Raw genomic sequence first — 21,692 nt, 5'->3', positions numbered from 1 at the left:
TCTGAAACTATAAAACTATAAATGCAGAACTTTTACTTACAATGTTGTTTTTTTCATTGTGGTATTGCTACTTTTATTTAAGAGAAAGATGCTTCTTTTCACCATTTCTTTTCAGCTTAACAGTGTTATGATGTCTGAAATGTCTTGTATATTTATGAGCTGCCAATGGCTGAATTTTATGTAGTTTGGCTACTGAGATTTATATTTGCTTTCTCAGTATTTCATATCAACCCTGTGGTCCATGACATCGTGTTGACAAGAATTTACAGATTACTTTTCTTTTTTGGTCTTGTTGGCTATGTATTTATACATGGATAAGAGTAGTATCATCAATATGACATAGCCATAACAACTGAGAGAAGTTAGACTAACTGCTCAGCTCTGGACACCATGTAACTGTTTGCAGGGTTGCAGGATGACGTCATGGGCAAGAAATGGTACGTACTGCATAGCCCCACAGAGGATTTACAATGTGCAAAGGAAAGATTGGAGATGATGCTGACAGAGTCTGACTTTGACTTACAGTAACAGTGGGGCAGAAATGGAGCCCAAGAGAAGCAGCTCCGCAGCTCAGACACAAGGATATTAATGTAGGTGTAGGGGAATGTTTATAAAGTAGGACAACTCTGCCAGGGGAAATAAACATGGATGAAGAGCAAACACATAAGCAGGAAGAAGCGGTAAGACGTGCTGTGACACAGCAGGGTCAGTAGATAGAGAGATAGAAAGTTTGTTGGGGGGCGTGGAGTATTGAGGCAAACTTAATAAAGTACTGAATAAGTAGGTGATTATTTTTATACTTAAAATAGCTACACAGCCAAAGATTATGAGGCCTGTTGAACGGGGAATGTGAAAATATTATCTGCAGATCGTAACCACTACAAATGATGTGCAGACTGGCCCAGGCTGTTCTGATACTATCAAACATGACAGATATTTCCAACTCGGTATTTGCACCTGACCTGTCTTTTTAACACCCACATATGCAGTGTTACCGGTCATGTCTTTTAAAGGCAAGAAAATCAAGCTTGTATATTTTAAAAACTGGACAGATAGAGATGGGAACTGTTCAAAATAGGATAATATGTAAAGTATACACAGGTCTAGAAGTTTAAAGATTAATAACACTTTTACAGGATGAAAGATCACACCTGACGGGCCAAAATGAATGGGGTGGGGTTGAGATACAATAAGATGTCTGAATTGCTAAGCAGGCCATTTTAGGCGGAAGTTTATGCAGTAGTGTTTGAAATGTTTTACCTGACTGAAGGGTTTGTCGGGTGTTGAGAGCACGAGGCTAGTGGTTCTGGGACATTTGAGATGCCTGGTTGAAAGATGAAAAAATCTGCAAACACACACTTAACCTTGTAACATTCAGGACAGCAGAAAGTAAAAATTTAGAGTGCTGCTTGTCTTGTAACTAAAGGCATGATGGTATAGACTAATAACTGTTATATAATCACTCTTGTGCAATAAATGATAGGCCTGAATTATAGCACAAATTATTTTTCCATTGCATCCACTTTTGTTCAGACATGGAAGAATGCAGAGTTTAAAATGCAGTGTAGACAACAGAGACAGATGGATATAGAGAAAATGAGCTTCTGGACAAAAGAGGCACACAGCTCTCATTTTGATTAATCCTCAGACAGACACAGAGCAGGAGTCTGGGTGGCTATTATTATCATCCAGTGAGTTTTTCTTCCTAATGGTCGTTATCCACTGTAGTTTGGAAAACCATTTAAATCCAGTAGCGTTTTACTACACTTCGTAACTCCTGGGTAACAGTAACACACTTTGTAAATCTCTCAACATGATGTAAGAATCCTCTCCAACCATGAACCATGAACACGTCTGTTGTGTTTGTCCTTTTAGCTGGGAGAAACACCACAAATGAGGAGCTGGAGAGCATGCTGGAGAGTGACAACCCAGCTATCTTTACCTCAGGGGTGAGTGATACAACAAATACATAACGAATGGACACAAAACTTGTTTTTAATACAGTCTTACTCCTCTCTAACCATTTGCCTCTGTTATACCATCTTAGATCATCATGGACAACATCACCCAGCAAGCTATGAATGAGATTGAGACACGGCACAATGAGATTATCAAGCTGGAAAACAGTATCAGAGAGCTTCACGACATGTTCATGGACATGGCCATGCTGGTGGAGAACCAGGTGAAAACAAGGATCCTCTTGCTCTCAGTACCTACAACTGTGTGATTTGGCACTGAGCCATAGTCCGTGAAAAACAAACCTGCATGTGCTAAATATGTATCCATGAATTGGTGATCCATATACCAACCTGGATGCTATAAAGCAGAGTTAAAATTCAATTTTCTAGATTCAGGGTTGTGGTTTGAATGGGTGCTCTGGCTAATGCAGAGGTTCAGCAGGACACTGTGTTCACGATAATAAAATCATTAAGCAGCTAAGCATGCCTGCCTGCTGCAACTCCCGACAATAAAAATAACTCCACTTCAGACTGACAGATACTGGCAGTGTTTTTACTTTACATACAAGCTGTGGAGTGTATTAGTATAAATATACCCATCTATGCCAACCGAGTTGGATGGAGGTTGCGTTTTCAGCTCCATCTGGTTTTGTGATTGCAAAATATCTCACTAAATATAGACGGAATTTGGGGGACAGATAATTATTGGCTCAATGATCAGTTGATTAGAATTTAGTGATTATCTGAGTTTGTACTTTCTGCCATTTGACCATTTTTTTTAGACTAAACTAATAACTCATGCTGCGTTCATGAGCAGGAAGGAAAGTCTGTCATGTGAGATTTCTAAGTTAGCAACTAAACAGAGTTGCTGTTTTATCAGATCTTTAAATTATAAACACACCTTAAATATTTCAGGGGTTTTGGTTTTGTAAGTTGTGATTTTTTCATAATTACTTTTTCATGTCCCCGCGCTTAAAGTTTGATTCTGCTACTGGAATGTTGTATGGTGCACACTGAAAACTTACATCACTGAGGGTGAGCAGTGAACCTACTTGTACTGTTAATATGTAGTTTCAAAGTCACATATGTAGATAATCCTCAAGTGTAAGAGTTGCCTGTGCTCTTTTCAGTAAAGTGTAGAGCTTCAGGTTATTCTGTAGGCCTGCTGCCTGCCTGCATGTGTGACAGTATGAGTGTGAGGGCTGAACCCCCACAGAGATTAACTGTTTCCCTCATCAGAAATAACCAGTCTGAATTATGCAAAAGGAAATCTGAATGAGAGAACACAATGAATAAGAAAATATTCCAAATGATGAATATGGAAGTAAATTGTTGTATGTGAGTGATGTGAATTTCAAGGACAGCAGAATGCAGTAAGAGGCCTTCCCTCATAATTTCAGTGTGGGAGTGATGATTGTTTAAATGCCAAATGATTCAGTAGTACTATGTGTGTTTCTGTGTGTATACTCTTTTGTTCTCTTGTCATACCTGTGAATGCTTTAAATGTAAATAATTCAATTAACTAACCCCTCCTTTATTAACTGTCATAACATTTAAGATAAGTCTGGTCCGTTTGTTAATTTTGCCTTTCTCAGCTTTGCTCTCTCTGTCCCCAACTCTCTCTATTTCCTTTCCCTATTTCTTTTCCACAACTGTCACCACAACAATGACTCTAAGCTCTAGAGAACAGAGAACAGCGCTCCCCTTCTAATTTAGCAAGGTAATTTTCCTGTGATTCCTAATTTTCTCCTTTTTATTCTTTGAGAAATAATTGCTGCAGTGCATGCATGGAGAGTTGTATCCACTGTTTCACCATATTAGCCTTTTGAAGAGAAAATTGTTAATTCTTTTATTTTTAACAATCCTGGGTTAATGCTAAATGTACAATACTCTTTATTCTTTGTTGATGAATGCTGATTTAAACATGACCTCTGCTGCCTTCATAAATGAAAGTGAAAATAAATGAAAATGTGGATAAATATATGATTAAAGAGAGGATCTATTAGTATATTTCTCAAAGCTTTCACAATACAGTTTAAGATGTTCATTTAATAAGTAATAATTTATGCCACAAGACATCATTGTAAAATATATGAATAATAGAGGTAAAGAAACTGAAGAAAAAATTTATTAAACATTCATCAGATTAGTCTTCTCATTATTATTTAAAAACACATCTATGAGAGGTGGTACCAAATATGGGCTCGGGCATATTTCTGCTCACACCACCTCCTCCTCTTACTTTTGTGCAGGGTGAGTTGGTGAACAACATTGAGCGGAGTGTGTTGGAGGCTCAGGATTACGTGGAGCAAGCAAAGGAGAGCATCCCAAAATGCAAAAAGTTCAAAAAGACCAGCAAACGGGTGAGATGCAACATGTACGCAGTCTACAAACTGACTCTCATGCCATTATTTGTCTTTTTTTTCTCTTTTTCTCTCTCTTTCCTTTCCCCTTTGTGCTTCTCTCTCCCCCTCGTTCACCCATTATTCCTCCCCTTTCCCTCACCACCTCCCTCATCTGTATCCCCTCCTCCTCATGCCTCCACATCTGGCTCTCTCTTTCTTCTTCCTGTCTGCATGTCTTCCACACCCCCTCTGTTACTAACCTCTCCTAGGGGGAAATGATAGACCGCATAGAGTACAATGTGGAGCACTCGGTAGACTATGTGGAGAGGGCAGTATCAGACACTAAGAAGGCGGTTAAATACCAGAGTAAAGCCCGGAGGGTGAGTCACATACACAACAAAACAATGCATGTGCACAAACATGCTATCGCAAGTGAAAGTGATGGAAAACTTCAGGGGCGTTGCATGTACTGTGTACAGTGTGGTGCAGTGATTGTCGTCAGTGTGTGTGCATGCTCACCTGTCATGTATTCTGCATGTGGAGTACGTGTGTCGAGAGTGTATTTGATATAGTCTGCAACAGTCATTCCCAACGAGGGCCACGCATACCTCTGGGGGTACTTCTGGAGTTACCAGGGCACACAGCGAAAAATAGTAAGGTAGCTTGGCTAATCTAAAAAACAAAATCATGATTTGGCAAATGAAAGGAAAAGCAAATAAACACAACAGGATGACAAATTGGTGTGAGGCTTAACTAGAATAGACGTATCGTCAAAGTAACTAATTAACTAACAGATAGGCTGCACATAGCTGTGATGTCTGAACATCACCTGCTGCTGAGAGGTCCTGAAATAAGTAAGCAAGCAAATAGAGAAATCAAAATAGATGCAGTAGCTAAAAGTAATGGATACATGAATTTAAGTGGTAGTGACACAAATACAAATTTCAGCTACTGCTGTTTCCCCCTGTTTAATAACCAGCTGGCCCCAGCTTCTTATTTACCATACGAGAGTTGTAGCAATTGTCTCATGTAATGCTCAGCTTACTTTAAAAATTGATCACATCCTTCCTTCATTTACCAACCTGCAGCACAGTGGAACAACTCTGCCACCTCTTGGTTAAAATCGATAACAATACTCAAAGGTAGAGGAATTTCATAATTGACATGGAGTAATCATGTGCCCTTGTAGTGAACCGTTTTCCCACCTCTAATCAAAGATGGTGCAACAGCAAAGCTTCCTTTCTTCCTCTTCTTCCCTCTTTCCATCTGTCTCTGTTTCTCATTCATTCTCTCCTATGTCCACTGAATGATTATCTGACACTTTGGCCTTCTTGTTTCCCCCTCCCATTTTCCCCTGTGCAGAAGGTGATCCTGATAGGAGGTTGTATTGCAGTATGCGTGATCGTCCTCATTATTTCCCTCACAGTTGGACTCAGTTAGGACCATAAGAAACCCCCAGAGAGCAGACAGGGCAGGATGTGATGCTGCCTATTAATGTCATGCATGTATGACTGCCAAAGAAACACAACGCTAACTGTCCAGCTGTTGAATTGTAATGTGCAGTCAGTAACTGCTCATTAACTGGGAAGCTGGCAGTCCGATACTGTGTGTCTCTGATGCACACAAATATTGTACATGAACTTTTAGATGCATTTCTTAATATATTCTAAACTAAACTAAACAGTCAAGCACCTCGAGGAACTGTTGAACTGTGATTTGTGTCTGTTTGTGTCATGATTGATATAACTTTGTCATGTGCATGTTCTGTACTCTGTTGAAGTGCATGTTTTTCTACAAACACAAAGCTGCAGATAATATGCATGGAATACGTTCATGAACAGTCAGCCTCTCTTTTGCGTGAATCATTGAGCACTCCGATAATAGTCAAAGAATCAATAGATTAGTTTGACATTTTGGGAAATAAACATATTTGTTTTCTTGCTAAGTGTTAGATGTGAAAATCAATAAAAATCTGATGTGTAAAAACATAAAGTTGTGGTTTTACAGGGTTATATTCGCTGGACTATTTCTTATGCCTATATATTTATATATATATTCTTATATAAATTTAAAAGTTTATAGGAAAATGTTTGCACACAAAAACTTCCAGAAGAGAAACATGAAAGTTATAAGTACACCTGAAACTCATGACCCTCGTCCAACCAGAGATCTGATTCTAACACAAATTTGTCTCTTAAGGCAGGATAAGATGTATGTGTGAAGACTCTCTTGGTTACTTGAACCTGAACATAAACTCATGTCTCACCTAATAATTGTCTTACTAATACAGCATCACTATCTGGAACTGGTACTGTCTGCATCTGGGCAATCCTCTCTGAGTTATTGCCTCTTTCTGTATCTTTGGTTATCATGCCGTGTTGTGTGAGCCTGCAAACTGTAGAAAAGTGAATAATCAAAACCACACCAATCAAAGCAAAGTCACTTTCCGTATTCAATGTTTCTCAGATGCTTGTATTAGAGGCAACGGATTGGTTTTTAAACCACGAGTAGAGGCTGCTCATCGATCCAGTCTTCTGGGAGATTTATTATGTTTCTTGACTTTTTGGAACTGACCTAACTTCAGTCGATGTCCAGTGTCCATTGAACTTCATCAACTAACTGCCCCTGTTCAAATGAGGACCAACATCATTAAAAGAATACTACTATCCACAAAAATATCAGAAAAAACCTTCTTAACCATCTCTCTGGTGGGCTTTCGAAACCCAAAGCAGTTACTAAGTGCCTCTCGGGACAGTTAAGACATCTAAAATCTAATACATTATCAAAAGATAAAATGAACACGTAAAACAAACTCAAATGTGAATCACACAAGATTTTTTTCCTTAGGCCTAAAAATAAAAGTATGATCTAAACATCTCTAAGCTATATATTTGCAAAACACATTTTCAAACATACTCTTCATTATTTATTGCTCTACCAGAGCCAGAACCTGATGAAATCCATTCATCAAGATTCCTCACACCATGTTTCATTTTCAATTACCAATTGTTTTGGTGCTTGAGTAGCAATGTTTTTTGCCCCTGCAGAGGAGCAGCTAACAACCTGCATAGCTAACTGAACCGTCAGTGTAGAGAATTTGGTATTAGTGTCTGCAGTAAGTATGTTCCTGGAGATGCACTTGTGTCAACAGTAGCAATACAATCACACTCAGTGTCGCCATCAATCAATGGAAGAAGAGAAGCTGGGTTTAAAGGTGGTGAAAAAAATTTTTCTGGAAAGAATGATCAGCTTGTAGCCTGAGCGACGACCTTTTGAGGAATGTTATCGGTGTTTACATGCGGAAACATTTGTTTGACACTTGAAGCTGCACCACTTTGGAAAAGACTTGATTTCCAGAGGTTTGCTCATTGTGTCTCTCCAGTTTATAGATTATGAACTTTACTAACAGCTTCATGTCAGGTACTAAACAGTGGATATTTATAAGCCATGTAAGATTGGATTGGGTTTTTTCCTAACCATGTCCATGATTTCAGATGGAGGTTTACATAAAGCCATTTTTCCCCCTGTGATTTTAGGAGCTGTAAATAGCTTCCTCTTCTTCTTCTTACATTGTCTATCTAGGGATCTAATAACCATAGGGAAACAGGTTTCCTGTCTCCGGAGTCCCTACTTCTTCCACTGTACCTGATTGTTTTAGTAGACTTTCCTTCCTGTGTGTGTGCGCTCAGTAACTGCCAGTAATGACGTCAATCCATGCTGCTGTGAGTGTGCGCAGAGCTCTGTCTCTGGATGTTTTGTCTCAGGGAGCCGGCGATGCTATCTCCTAGCAGCCTGTTGTCTGCAGTAGAGTGGCAGGGGCATGTAAAAGATAGTCATCATCTGTCTCTTCTCCGCATGAGATTCATTTAACTTAGGATAGAGCAAAGTTGCACCTTTTTGCGGTCTTGTTGGCTATGTTGTAGCTCATTTCACTGCTTGCTGGTCAAGTTGAGATTGGTAGATAAGCAACCCTCAATACTTCTTACAGTCTGTCTGAAGACGGTTTTCCCTTGGCGTTTTGTTCAACCCTACATTATTGATTTTAACATTGCCACAATATAATTTGGGTGATGTTCTCTAATTGTTGTCATCTCTGTAGCTCTGGTTTACAAAATTGATTATAACAAAGGAATGTGACTGACAGCAAAGCACACTTATCTTTGTTTCTCTCAGCTCCTCATATGTTGCAACATCACAGTGCTTTCCATTCACTCCCACATTCACTACCCTCTGACCCTGACACGGTGAACTAACCTTATGTCACGCACCTGAAAATAACTTTTCCCAGGCTCTGGGAAAGTTTTACAAATATATAACTTTCATTGATCAAGAATTCATAATACAAAGAGTAAAAATTGATCTTGCTTGTAGTTGGTAGAGTTGTATCATAAATTTTACAGACATTCATTTTGTAATGTTGGTGTAAGGGGAAAATACTTTTGGGCTTCAGGGGATTTTTTTTGTTACGTAATCCTAAAGTGGCCACAGGGACAAATTGGCAACAAGGCTGAGTGGTGGCATTGTAGCTAGCTCTCCTAATTTATCTATGATAATTCTCTGTAAAAATACAAAATGTTTTTCGGTTTTTGTACAGATCGAATGAGATATATGTTACAAAGCTTTAGAGTTGGTGGAAGGCAGATTTTGATTCTTCTGGACAGAGCCAGCTGCTGGCTTAAGCTTTATATTTACCATACACAAGAGTGGTATTGATCCATCCATCTCATCTAGCTCTTGGTTGAAAGCGAGTGAGTTTATTCCCCAAAATGTCTAACAATTTCTTTGACAAAACTGGTGAAGTGTTAGACGTTGAATTTTTATAGACTCAAGTGGAGGAATGCTTTTTAAAAGACATGTTTTACAAGTTACGTTTGCTTTAAAGCCACTGTGTGGATTTTTACTGTAAAATTAAACAATCCCCATGGACATTTGTGCAGTCTATATATTGCTTTTGTCTTATTTCAAGAGATAGCTGCTTTGATTGCTGTCTGACACATTTACCTCTTTGATACTGCCACCAGATGTCACCATGATTGAGGATGCCTATTTTCTTCACACAGTGGCTTTTAAACACCTTAGTGATTCATGTTTGTGGTATGTGTGTTGCTGTATGTTGTTTACTGTACTATGAACAAAATGCAGGATCCAACACTCCGCACTCGAACATCATCAGCTGCATTCAATCACAGTGTATTTCTCCAAACTGAATTGTGTCCAAACTGCATTTTGTTCAGATTATTATAAATATTGTGATATGTGTGAAAGAATAGTAGATGTCATATTTCTAACTTGTCTTCCTCTGCTCTCCATTTGCTGCCGTGGATGACTGTTTATCTTTTCTTGTTAACACTATTTAGAAGAAAATTATGATCCTTATATGCTGTGTGGTTCTGGGAATTGTCATTGCTTCTATTGTTGGGGGAACTCTGGCCTAAACCTCAGCCCCAGTGACACTAAAAGACACACAAACACATATATATACACACAACAGAGCAAAAACAGAGCAGATACACATATTTGGTTTCCTGTTTTCATAAATGCAACCTATTAAATGTTTAGCACAAGGTGCGTTACCTACTGTACGATACATTTTAAACACAGTGTACAGGGCCAGAGGTGTTTTCGCATGAGTTGCTATTTTGTAAATGTGTGGTGCTGCAAAAAGTGTTGAGTGTTGTCAAAGATATGATGTTTCCAAAAGTGAATTCTTGAATGAAAAAGTTACTAAATGCTATGTAACGCTATACTAATACATTCCAACTTCCAGATATGACACTTATTCAGTTGTAATGTCTTTTTTGTGTTGTACAGCCAAAGTGACAGGCCACTAATCTGCAGTGTTTTCAAAAATCTATAAACCCGTTTATTTACTTTATCTTTTCTAGTCTTCTTACTTTATGTCTCTGATGTCCTCTACCTCCCTTCAAAAGCTCTGCATGATTTAGTTCACTGTAAAGTGGTGTTTTGTATTCAATCGCAAAAGGGAAAGAAAACTGATCTGATGTGGGATATTCTGGTTGTAGAGTCATCACACTGCCAAACTCTTTCTAAGGTCATCTCTCGTGGTTCACAGAAGCAGTGCTAATGTACTTAATTTCATCTGGCCTTACCAGTTGTGGCTCCAGTGTTGAGTGTGAGTGAGTGCATATGCATAAAGTATATGTGAAAGAGAATAGGTGTGTGTTCGTTTGTAGCTACATGTGTGAACATGCCGCGTGTGAGTCACTAGCTGAGAACATGAGTGCTTGTTGATAGCCACCTGTGTCTTTGTTTTGTATAAAGTGTAAACTGATATAAAGCTCTCTAACACTGCCAGTATGTTCAAATAAGCTGTCAAAATGGAGTCTAGTCTGATTGGATTGATAATTCTGGTCTGTAAGTGACAAAACCTTGTTGTTTTATGTCTTTTTATAAACCCCGAGCTTTAAACAGAGCATATCCTTGTCAAGCTACTTCTGTTTATTATATGAATGAACTTCATGAGTCAAAGAAAGCATAAGCATGAACTCAAAGTAGCCCTGTGAAAGACATTCATATCAGTTTTCTGGCGACACATCAAACATGCACAAACTGCAACCATGTTACCATGTTGCCTCCTCAACTTGTTTCCTTTGTGTTGTATTGTGATGACTTTTTGTTTGTTTTAATCTGAGTTGTTGTTTTGTTTTTTCAAGTAAAATTTGTCTGTAAAATGACTCTCAGAGTTTGTGCTTTGATTTGTGCTCACAGAAACAGGTTGTTCCTGTAATCCTTTAAAGGGACATTTTCAACAATTTTCAACATGGCATTCTCAGCACTCCAATGCTGGGCTGGTCAATGTATCACACACTGCTGGTAGTTTGTTCTATAACATTATTTTGTATAATAATTTAATGAACCAAACATACACTCAGTTGGCAGTTTATTAGGTCCACCTAGCTAAAATTAATTCAATCTAATACAATAGTCCTACAATAAATCCTCCTTTATGAATGTTATAATGTTCAGTTTCACTGAAACTGTCTTAGAGAGGCGTTGATTAAACTGTATGATCATTTTGGGGGATGAAGTGTGTGATGAGTTGAACTGTATTATTACATTATCCAGAGAGGTGTTTCTGTTATTCAGACTACCGCCATTGATACACTGTAAATGGAGTGGACAAAATAATGAAACAAGAAGGCACAGGTACTTATCTACAGGGCACAAGTAGAGGAGTCCATCCTTTTAAAGCCAAGTCAGTCTTCACCCTCCAGTATCTTCTTATCTCCAGAGTTCAATAAAGTTGTATGTTGTATTGGACTAGAAATTCCTTTTTTATTTTGAAGGCCGTCAGTCTCTCAGAGAGAGAGATAACTTATATTATACATATACAGTGTATATATATATATATATATATATATATATATATATATATATTTCATTTGTTTTCTGTGGCCATAGATTTAAGTTTCAATTTTTTTCTCTGTGCCTGTTTGTGCATGCCCCATTTAGAGCAACATGAAAAGACAGGTGCTGACAGAAACAGTTCAAGTTTTGTCCAGCTTGTTAAGTTTTTCTGGACACTTCTGCTTGGATATCCTTCCTGTTTTTGTGGGTAAACTGCGTGTGTCCTCTGTGCGCTTCACTTTCCAGCAACTCTCATCTGGACTCTGAAGTTCCCTTTTCCTCATAGTCAAAGGAAACAGAGCACTTAACTTCTGCTTTTAGTTTCATGTTCATTAAGATTAAAAATTGCATTTAATAAACAATTTTTTTTTACTGTATTTGATTATTCTATTATCATTTAGAATGAGTTCATTACAGATTATTGGATAACACATTTAATTAATTTCATTATTATCACTGTTGTTATAGTTACTCCATCTAACTATTAATTAATTACCACCATGTGTATAAAGTTATTTCACACAGATACAATTAATATTCTTCTTACTAGCATTTTACTTTGAAATACTTGCTTTAGTAATAGTTTCACTCTTTTTATTTCTTATCATCCCCTCAGACTGACAGATGAAGAGTGCAGAGAGAGAGCCCATAATGTACCACAATGTAAAAATACGCCATTAAAAGTACAAGTCCTACCCTAAGGATGTTACTAAAGTAAAAGTACAAAAGTTTCCTCAGCAAAATGGACTGAGAGTAGGTATTAATTACTTTTCAGATTAACATTGCACAGAAAATGTATATTAAGGGTTAAACTGGTAAATAGTAACGTATACAAAGGATGGTATATGACATCCACCTCAACCAACTGCAACATTAAAATGCTAATACTTTTGTACTTTTACTTAAGTAAAATTTTGAATGCAGGACCTTTACTTGTAACTTTAATAGTGTGCTATTGTCTTTATGTTACTGTGTCACACTTGAATAAAACATGTTCTCTTTTCTTTGGCACCAAGGGTTGTTCAACCATCAATATTAGAATCAGCTCACCTGATGGAGCAAGCTGACCACAGGAGAGGCCCAGTTCCTATTCATGGTGTCAGTCTGCTCCCATCAAAGTTTTCTGAAAACACTATTTCCATGTAATTCATGCTTATCTAGTAGCACTAGTCACATCATGCAGGATGTGGCCAGAACAGAGAGTCACTGCACTCAGTGAAAAAGATATCCTCTGACTTAGTGCAGAATTTCTGCAACAATGACTCTACTTTTATGACTTTCCCCTAATAGATATCAAACATTCAAATCCCTAATGAATGTGATAAAAAAAACTAAAAAAGAAAACTAAAAAAAAGATTCTGATTTCTGATCTCACTAGAAATGACAAATGATTCCTACTGACTTCATGTCAGCAGATCCTAACCCTCAATTTCCCCTAGGGGATAAATAAGGTATATGTGTATCCTCATGGACCAATCTAATGTGATTCAAATCTTCTGTCTTCCCAGGTTGTATCAGGGCCTCACCTAGCCGAACTGATAACAACCAACCTCACACTTGCATAGACATTCATTCACATTAATTTCTCTCTGGACAGAAAGCATTGCATGACCTGTGTGGTTACAACATGGTTACTGGTTGCTCTAAGGTCTTGTTAAATCACAGCTGTTGAACTGAACCTTTTCACTTTTAGCAGACAACCACAAAAACGTTTCCATGTGAAAAACTCCCTTTTCTGAAGTTTCATCAATGTCATCCTCATGGAAGCAGGTGTTGAACACCTCAAAGATATAAAGTGTTGGATCTCTGTTTTCAGGTGAGCGATCATCTTCCTGCTGGCTTTGTCTTCTTTCCTCATGCCATGTTGGCTTTGTTACTGTTGTCATCAAGCACTGAGTCTGTCTCTCCATCATTCAACAAACCATCTTCTAAAAGGTTGACTAGGAGCTCCTCCAGAACAGCTTTTGACACCTTTTCCACAAGTCTGAAGTGGAAAGATGAATATAGTGATGAGTTGAACTGTATTCCATTATCCAGAGAGGTGTTTCTGTTATTCAGACTACCGCCATTGATACACCGTAAATGGAGTGGACAAAATAATGAAACAAGAAGGCACAGGTACTTATTTACAGGGCACAAGTAGAGGAGTCCATCCTTTTAAAGCCAAGTCAGTCTTCACCCTCCAGTATCTTCTTTATCTCCAGAGTTCAATAAAGTAGTATGTTGTATTGGACTACAAATTCCTTTTTTATTTTGAAGGCCATCAGTCTCATTTTCATTTTGTCAGGTCTGTCTTAGAACAATACTGACATGTCCGTGTGTACATTGAAACAGTTACTGCTTCCAGCAGTCACTCCAAGGTTCATGTTCAGCCAAAGTTAATATGACACTTCAGTTGTCTGAATTAGGCAAAACGTCTCAGTATTTTTACTACTAGACTCATTTTGTGCTTCCACTTTGTGCAGAATGATGATTGTCTTAGTATAGACAAGAGGAACAATTCCAATAACCAATAACATTTCCACTGTATATATGGGATGTGAATATTGTTTTATGACAGACTAGAAAAATGTGAACCTTTAAATGTAGACTTAGGTCTTTAGACACCCAGAACCATATTACACCCCTTCTAATTAATTAATTTTGTTCAATTAAACCCTCAAGTCCCATCTACTCCTCAGACTATTTGCTCTTAATAACCCTAACCCATATCTAGATTTTTGTGTACAGCATGTATGTTTATATACTGCATATATGTAAATGTATAGGACTATGCAAGTTTATAGTATATGTGGGACGAGGTATATGTGTTCTTGTGTGTATGTTATTTTTTCCTTATTATATATATATATTATATATGTGCCATGGTTATTATGATCACTTTGATGACAATTGGTGACTGTTGGAGAATATGTTGGATTCTTATGTGTGCATCATGAACATCACTCATATATGATTTAAACTTTTTAAGATCATGATCAGTGTTGGGGAAGTTACTGAATATTAATGTAACTGAAGCCTTGTTGTGAAATAAAAACAATCACAGTTTTGGAAAAAAAACTGAAATAATGTCATAATTGTTGAATATTGTTGTAATCGTTTTTTCTCTAAAGCATGTTTCCGTTCTCACAGTGTGCTGGAAGCATGGAACAGCAGTTAATGCTGGGTTTTCCCTGTAACATGTATGGTACAGGGCAAAGTTCAAGTGGTATTCCTGACAAGGTTTCCTCTTTCTGCCTTAATTCATTTTATGACAATTAATGGGGTATTTCCTGTAACTACAAGAATTTTATTTTTAAAGAATGTTCTTAAGTGGTAAAAGAAACATAAAAAGGCTGGGGCCTTTGGAGATTTTACCTGGTTTGAGTCAGCAGATATGATTTTGGTAAAAGAATCACGGCGGGACGGGAGAGAGGATCCTCAGGTCAGTGAGTTTTATTGAAGGAAATGCACAGTGGGCAGCCGTATACACTATGTGCCAATAGCAGGATTACAATGATAATGCCTGTGCATTCTACAAAATAGAATACAAAATCAAATCCAAAGCAACACAGCTTCTGTAGCCCCTTAGATCAGCATTGATCACCAAACAAGCAAATGTAATACAAGTATTAACAACTACAACACATACAGTATATCAGATGACTACCATAAAATAGCAACCACGCAATGTTGACTGTGCCAGTCTTCACAGCACCAAGTACTTTTATATCTTTGCCTGAGACCTTTGCCCCACTGTTGCTGATTAACCAAGCTAGTGGGTGTGACAGCATCAAATTGTGGCTACAAGGTATTCACTCAAGTCAAGTGTATTTGTGTATATAGATATTCAGCGAACAGACCCACAACAGCACAAATTCCCATTCCATCCCTCATCTGACTCATTGGAGTGCTGAATGAATTGAAGCAAAATAAAGACACAATATTGTTCCCAATCTGGCCCAAATTAAGGCAAACAAAAAATACTTAACTGTTTTAGCATGGATGCATTAAAGACGCTTATAATGAGCTTGATTAGTTTGTTTAGTAATGCAAATAAAATTACAATGAGATCTACCACAACTATCATAAACTTTATGCTGCTTGTCTGAGCCCTGGAATTGATTTCCATTCTTCATGGTACTCTTCTTACATGTTCTGTTGGCTACACAGTAAATCAAAGTGATTTCATAATTTTGTACTTTAAAATGTGTTCTGTTTTTTTTGTGAGTGAGCGAACCTGTTCAATCACAGACTACAGGGTTATAAAAATTCCCATGTTCCATTAATTGAAAAGATGGACATATTGTCAGACATATAAACATATAAAAGCAAAGATTCAACTACAAATAGAAAAAAGTTTAGGTTTATCAAGGATGAAATTATGAGACTATGTAAAAAGCCCCCAGCCCTCCTACCAAGGGGCCAAACACCAAGACTGAAAGAGATGCAAAATGCTTCTCATTGTAGTGATTCTGCATCTGCATTCGTTTGCATCTGTTTGTGGTCATTTTGTGCCTCTTTCCAGTCATTGGCATTTTTGTTGTAGTCTTTTGATGAGCTTTGCAACAAGAAGTCTCATCAGACACTTTGTGCACAGGCTCTGGCCCAGCGCCCCCTGACCCCCTTGTCCCCTGCCTGCTATCTATTCACTGATTAGCACCTTTGAAAGAATTGAAACCATGATTTTAAATGTGGCTACAAAAGCTGTGCTGAACAGGATTGAGTCCTATCTCAGACACCTGGAAAGAGGTAGAAGCGTTTCGTAAGAGTGCACCTCTCTTTGGTCGGCATTTGTCTTTTGCTGCCAGCGGAAAACTCTTCAAAGCGTCGCATGACCTGTGTAGTTAAAAACAGACAGTGTATGAAATGAAGTAAAGCTTACACTTATAAAACAAGAACATCTTCATTATTGCAAAACTCACTTTTCTGAAAAGTTCCTCAATGTCATTCTCATGGGAGCAATTGTTGAATACATCAACAACATATTGGATAAGAATAGACCCGTGTTCTGGGTGTCTATATGAGACAGTATCTGCAGGAAAAACAGAAAATACATTTATTTTTTACAGATTTTTATTATGCTGTAACTATTCTTGTCACGAGGTTTAAAATTTGATCTGATAATATTTCAGTTGAGCTGACCAGGGGTGCAGGAGAGAAGAGAAATGAAGTCTTTTTCTTTGTGTACAAACTTCAAAGAATCATCCTCTATGTCCTCTTCGGCAGCAGAAGCAGACGGACCTTGCTGTGGGACATCACATGGTTTTGCACCATCGCAAAGAAGCACAGATCCATGCTCGCCTGAAATACATGTGGCATATTATTTGATACAATTCATGGCAACCTCTCTCTAAAATACAACGAAGTATGACATTCATTTAGCAAAGTCTTAATTTGAATTCAAGTTTGGAACATCTGTAAGAATAGATGAGACTCACCTCCTCTGCAGGCCTGGATGATGATGACTTTGGGTTTGTTCAGCAGCGCTGGACATTTGTCTGTGCCCAAGTGTTTGTAAATGTTGTCGATGGAGAACTCATCTGGGGTAGATGTAGTCTCATCACATATTTTAATTTTTGAGTTGACACCAAGGACAGCTCCCAGTTTCCCATGAGACATGATAACCACCAACACACTGTCTGTCTCTTTGAGTTTTTCCTGTTTAGAGAACTTAATTAAAGCTTCATCAATCCCCTGTGAGAACACAAAAAGTCAGTCGTCAGTCACTGTCATTTCTTAATCAAATGTTCTGATTTAACAAAAAGAAAATGTGTTTTCTTTTTTTCACTAGTACCTTTCCAGTGAGGTTTGTGCACTTCATCACATCGTATCCCAGAGCTTTCAGCAGTTTCTCCATGTTCTCCTCATCTTTCTCAGCTCCCGTTCTGTTAAGTCTCTCATCGGTAAACCTTACATTAGTGATTAGCAGGGCCACACGACTTTTAATATTATTTTTGGTCACAGGGTAAACCTGAAAAATAAATTTAAAGGAAAAAAATGTATCAAAGTTTTGCCATATGTATTTACATGTACATCGACATAGTAGACTTATAAGAAAGATTTATGATCAAATATTTTGTATTAAAATGTTGTATTAAAACTAAATTTTTCCCATTGTTGGCTCATAGTGGTGAGTAAGTCTGTCAATTAAGCCAGATAAGATATTTGATAAGGCTTTTATGAATGACTAACATCTCTATCATTCTGTTTCTTCTCCCAGAATTCCTTAGTGGTAGGGATGAGCGAGGTTGACCACTCCTGCTTAGTCTGCGGCTCTGCAGCTGGGAACAACAAAACACAACAACATTGAATTTGACATTGAAAATGCGGTATTTTGGTTCATATACAAAAGCTGATGATCATGACAATGTCAAAATACAATATTGGATTGGATAAAAATAGGATGCAGTTCTCTCTAGCTGTAAAATATCAGCTCACCTGGTGGAGCACGCTGACCACAGCCCAGGCCCAGTTGAGAGTAAAGTTCAGGATCTCTTCTGTGAAGGTGAGTGATCATCACCCTGCTGGCTACATCTCCTTTCTTCCTCACTGTGTCAATGAGGTCACGTGCTTTGTCTGCTCTGGTAGAGTTGTCTTGAAGTATTGACTCACTCTGCCCATCGTTCACGATTTTATCTTTCAAAAGGTCGTCCAGGAGCTCCTTAATTAGAGCAATGGACACCCTCGCCGCAAACTCACTCCTCACATTGAAAAGCTCATCTAGTGGAAAGAATATGAAGCATGGAAACAAAACCGTTCAAGTTTGGATTATTCAAGGGATTCAATGTGTTATTTGTTCCCAACAAGGACTGACTCTTGCTCCCCATTATTCACAATACAATCCTCTAAAATATCACCCAGCAGCTGATTAATAACTTGTTTAGTCACCTTATCCAAAAACTTTGTCCTCACCCTGAAAAGGTCCTCATCTAAAAGAAGATATGAATCAAAAGGAATGACACAACCTAAATGTTGGCCTCTTAATGTCATTTCAGTGAAAGGTTGGGATTATGAATAAGACAATATCAGAAATGTCTAATATCTGGTTATAATGGTTATAATGTTCAGTTTTTATTGAAACTGTTTTGGAGAGTATGACCATTTGAGAGGATGGTGCTGTTGAACTGTAGTGCATTATACATTGTATATTGATATAAATAGTCATGTAATTCAATTTTCATCCTCCAACATGACCACACAGTTGAATTGACACCTCTCTGAAACGGCGGCAGCACAAATTGAACATCACAAACGTGATGATTTGCAGCAATTATACTTTGTTTTTAACTTTGTCAGGTGTACCTAATAAACTGGCACCTGAGTCAATAATAACGTTTTAAAAAAACATGTTTAAGTGATGCACAGAAATCAATGCGAATGAAGCAACTGCGCGTTATCAACCATTAATTGATGATCCATTAAGCATTAACTAATCACATGAACTCACAGTAATTTGGTTATTTCTTTATAGTGAGCGACTGGAATTCATGATACATCCTGCTTGAAATCAGCAGCGTTTGTACCTTTATTATAACATGTTAACAATATTTCTATATGTTTGATATACTTCCATTAGATTTCAAATCGCTAGGATAAAATGTAATAATATATAATTAAACTACGCCTTTGGTTATGTAATGCAGGGTGGAGGGTTTAGTATGGTTTGTGCCCTCCCTGTAAGGAAGAGGGGAGGGTTTTCCTGCTTTACTTTAACAGCTGAAAACTATTTGACTATTAGACCATCAGTACGATCTGTTTTCAACATAATTTATCATTTTCATTCAGAAGAAATCAGAGTCTCGAATAAAAGACTAAACAACACCACAAATAATGCAGGCTTGAGCGCCTACAGAGTGAAAGTACAAGTACGTCTAAAACCAACCGTATGTCTAACTCCTGTCCTCCATTGATAACAAGCTTGTGTAGATTGTTAAATTTACTGGCTGATCGCCAGCATATTGCCGCCAACACACATAACACCATAAAAGTGCATCTAGACCGTGAACACTTACCTGCCATTGCACAATTCTCGTATCAATCACAGGGCTGGTTAATCTGAAGTCTTCAAAGACCTTTTAAAATCTTCCAAGTTTCTGATTTCCAGTAGTTTGTGTGTGGTGCGACGTGTGCGTAATGCGCACGATTTGATGCGATGAACGATGTTTCCTGGTTACGCCTCCAGCCTATTTAACCCTTCAGTAATACAGTGCACTACAATGTCTTGGCAGGATAATAGAGTGGTTAGAAACATCAGCTTTCGTTTCAAAGGTTGTGAGTTCGAATCCAGGTTAGGACTTTTCTGTGCAGAGTTTGCGAAAACGCCGGGCCTGCTTTGGTACGCTCAACTAAGACTAACTGTACTATGACGTAGTATAAAATGACAATTTTAGGGCTTACAATACTATCACAATTTTTGATGTTTTTTGTCATTTTATTCCATACTATATTATGACGTTTTTTGGCATTTTTATGCCTTAATGTACTGTATTTTTTTATTCCTTACCATACTATAACGTTTTTATGACATTTTATGCCATACTATACTATGACGTTTTTTTGTCATTTTTATGCCTTCCAATACAATTTCATTTGATGCCTTACCATACTATAATGATTTTATAACCTTTTATGCCTTAATATACTATGATGTTTTTTTTTACATTTTATGCCATACTATATTATGACGTTTTTTGGCATTTTTATGCCTTAATATACCTTTATGTTTTTTTTCACATTTTATGCCATACTATACTATGACATTTTTTGACATTTTTATGCCATACTATACTGTGACTTTTTTGGTCATTTTTATGCCTCCCAATACAATTTCATTTGATGCCTTAACATACTATGACGTTTTTATGAACTTTTATGCCTTAATATACTATTATGTTTTTCTCACATTTTATGCCATACTATACTATGACGTTTTTTGTCATTTTTTGCAATACTATATTATGATGTTTTTTGACATTTTTATGCCATACCATACTATGACGTTTTTTGTCATTTTTATGCTATACTATACTATGACGTTTTTTTTGTCATTTTTATGCCTTCCAATACAATTTCATTTGATGCCTTCCCATACTATGACGTTTTTATAACCTTTAATGCCTTAATATATTATGTTTTACGAATTGTATTGCCTGACTATACTATTAAGTTTGCTGATCTTAAGTTGGTAGGGTAGTAGAGTGGTTAAAAGCATCAGCTGTCATTCCAAACGTTGTGAGTTTGAATCCAGGTTAGCACTTCTCTGTGCAGTGTTTGCATAATCACCAGACCTGCTTTGGTACCCTCCACTAAGTCTAACTGGAGTATAAAATGACAATTTTAGGGCTTACGATACTATCACAATTTTTGATGTTTTTTGACATTTTATGCCATACTATACTATGACGTTTTTTGACATTTTATGCCATACTATATTATGACGTTTTTTGGCATTTTTATGCCTTAATGTACTGTATTTTTTTATTCCTTACCATACTATGACGTTTTTATTACCTTTTATGCCTTATTATACTGTGACTTTTTTTTTGACATTATATGTCATAATATACTATAACTTTTTTTCGCATTATTATGCATTAATATAATATGTCGTTTTATTCCTTACGATACTATGATGTTTTTAAGACCTTTTATGCCTTAATATACTATTATATTTTTTTGACATTTTATGCCATATTATATTATGACGTTTTTTGGCATTTTTATGCCTTAATTTACTGTTTTTTTAAATCCTGTACCATACTATGACGTTTTTAAGACCTTTTATGCCTTAATATACTATTATGTTTTTTTCACATTTTATGCCATACTATACTATGACGTTTTTTGACATTTTTATGCCATATTCTATTATGAAGTTTTTTGGCATTTTATGCCTTAATGTACTGTGTTCTTTTATTCCTTACAATACTATGACGTTTTTATGACCTTTTATGCCTTATTATACCGTGACATTTTTTGACATTTTTATGCCATACTATACTATGACGTTTTTTGGTCATTTTTATGCCTCCCAATACAA

At 37.1% G+C, this 21,692-nt stretch overlaps 2 protein-coding genes across 6 annotated transcripts in view; one reads left to right on the top strand and one right to left on the bottom strand.

Annotated features, from left to right (window-relative positions):
• The window catches only part of LOC111654123 (syntaxin-1A-like), a 59,905-nt gene extending 48,907 nt beyond the window's left edge, over nt 1–10,998 (top strand). Inside the window, exons 7-10 of one of the 4 annotated variants that reach the window (XM_023405009.2) lie at nt 1,876–1,949; nt 2,048–2,182; nt 4,573–4,683; nt 9,661–10,998. In XM_023405009.2, coding sequence (XP_023260777.1) covers nt 1,876–1,949; nt 2,048–2,182; nt 4,573–4,683; nt 9,661–9,738 — 398 coding nt within the window. In that variant the 3' untranslated portion in view covers nt 9,739–10,998. Of the gene's footprint in view, nt 1–1,875; nt 1,950–2,047; nt 2,183–3,641; nt 3,679–4,210; nt 4,336–4,572; nt 4,684–5,665 lie in introns of those variants that run through there. The other 3 variants (XM_023405010.2, XM_087173622.1, XM_087173623.1) reach the window with 3 other exon arrangements.
• A 4,085-nt stretch (nt 10,999–15,083) lies between these two features.
• The window catches only part of LOC111654143 (caspase a-like), an 8,014-nt gene continuing 1,405 nt past the window's right edge, over nt 15,084–21,692 (bottom strand). The window contains exons 1-8 of one of the 2 annotated variants that reach the window (XM_023405032.2): nt 19,666–19,830; nt 18,092–18,373; nt 17,846–17,934; nt 17,448–17,624; nt 17,092–17,347; nt 16,796–16,954; nt 16,576–16,685; nt 15,084–16,489 (exon numbers count right to left, since the gene is read on the bottom strand). In XM_023405032.2, the coding sequence (XP_023260800.1) occupies nt 16,385–16,489; nt 16,576–16,685; nt 16,796–16,954; nt 17,092–17,347; nt 17,448–17,624; nt 17,846–17,934; nt 18,092–18,373; nt 19,666–19,672 (1,185 nt within the window). In that variant the 5' untranslated portion in view covers nt 19,673–19,830 and the 3' untranslated portion in view covers nt 15,084–16,384. Of the gene's footprint in view, nt 16,490–16,575; nt 16,686–16,795; nt 16,955–17,091; nt 17,348–17,447; nt 17,625–17,845; nt 17,935–18,091; nt 18,374–19,665; nt 19,831–21,692 lie in introns of those variants that run through there. The other variant, XM_023405033.2, reaches the window with a different exon arrangement.

This window comes from Seriola lalandi, unplaced genomic scaffold, assembly GCF_002814215.2.
Source record: "Seriola lalandi dorsalis isolate HSWRI2012SDOR001 ecotype SW California unplaced genomic scaffold, Sedor1 jcf7180002054259, whole genome shotgun sequence".
NCBI lineage: Eukaryota > Metazoa > Chordata > Actinopteri > Carangiformes > Carangidae > Seriola > Seriola lalandi.
Note: the sequence above shows the minus strand (reverse complement) of the source record. Positions and strands in the feature narration are given on the sequence as shown.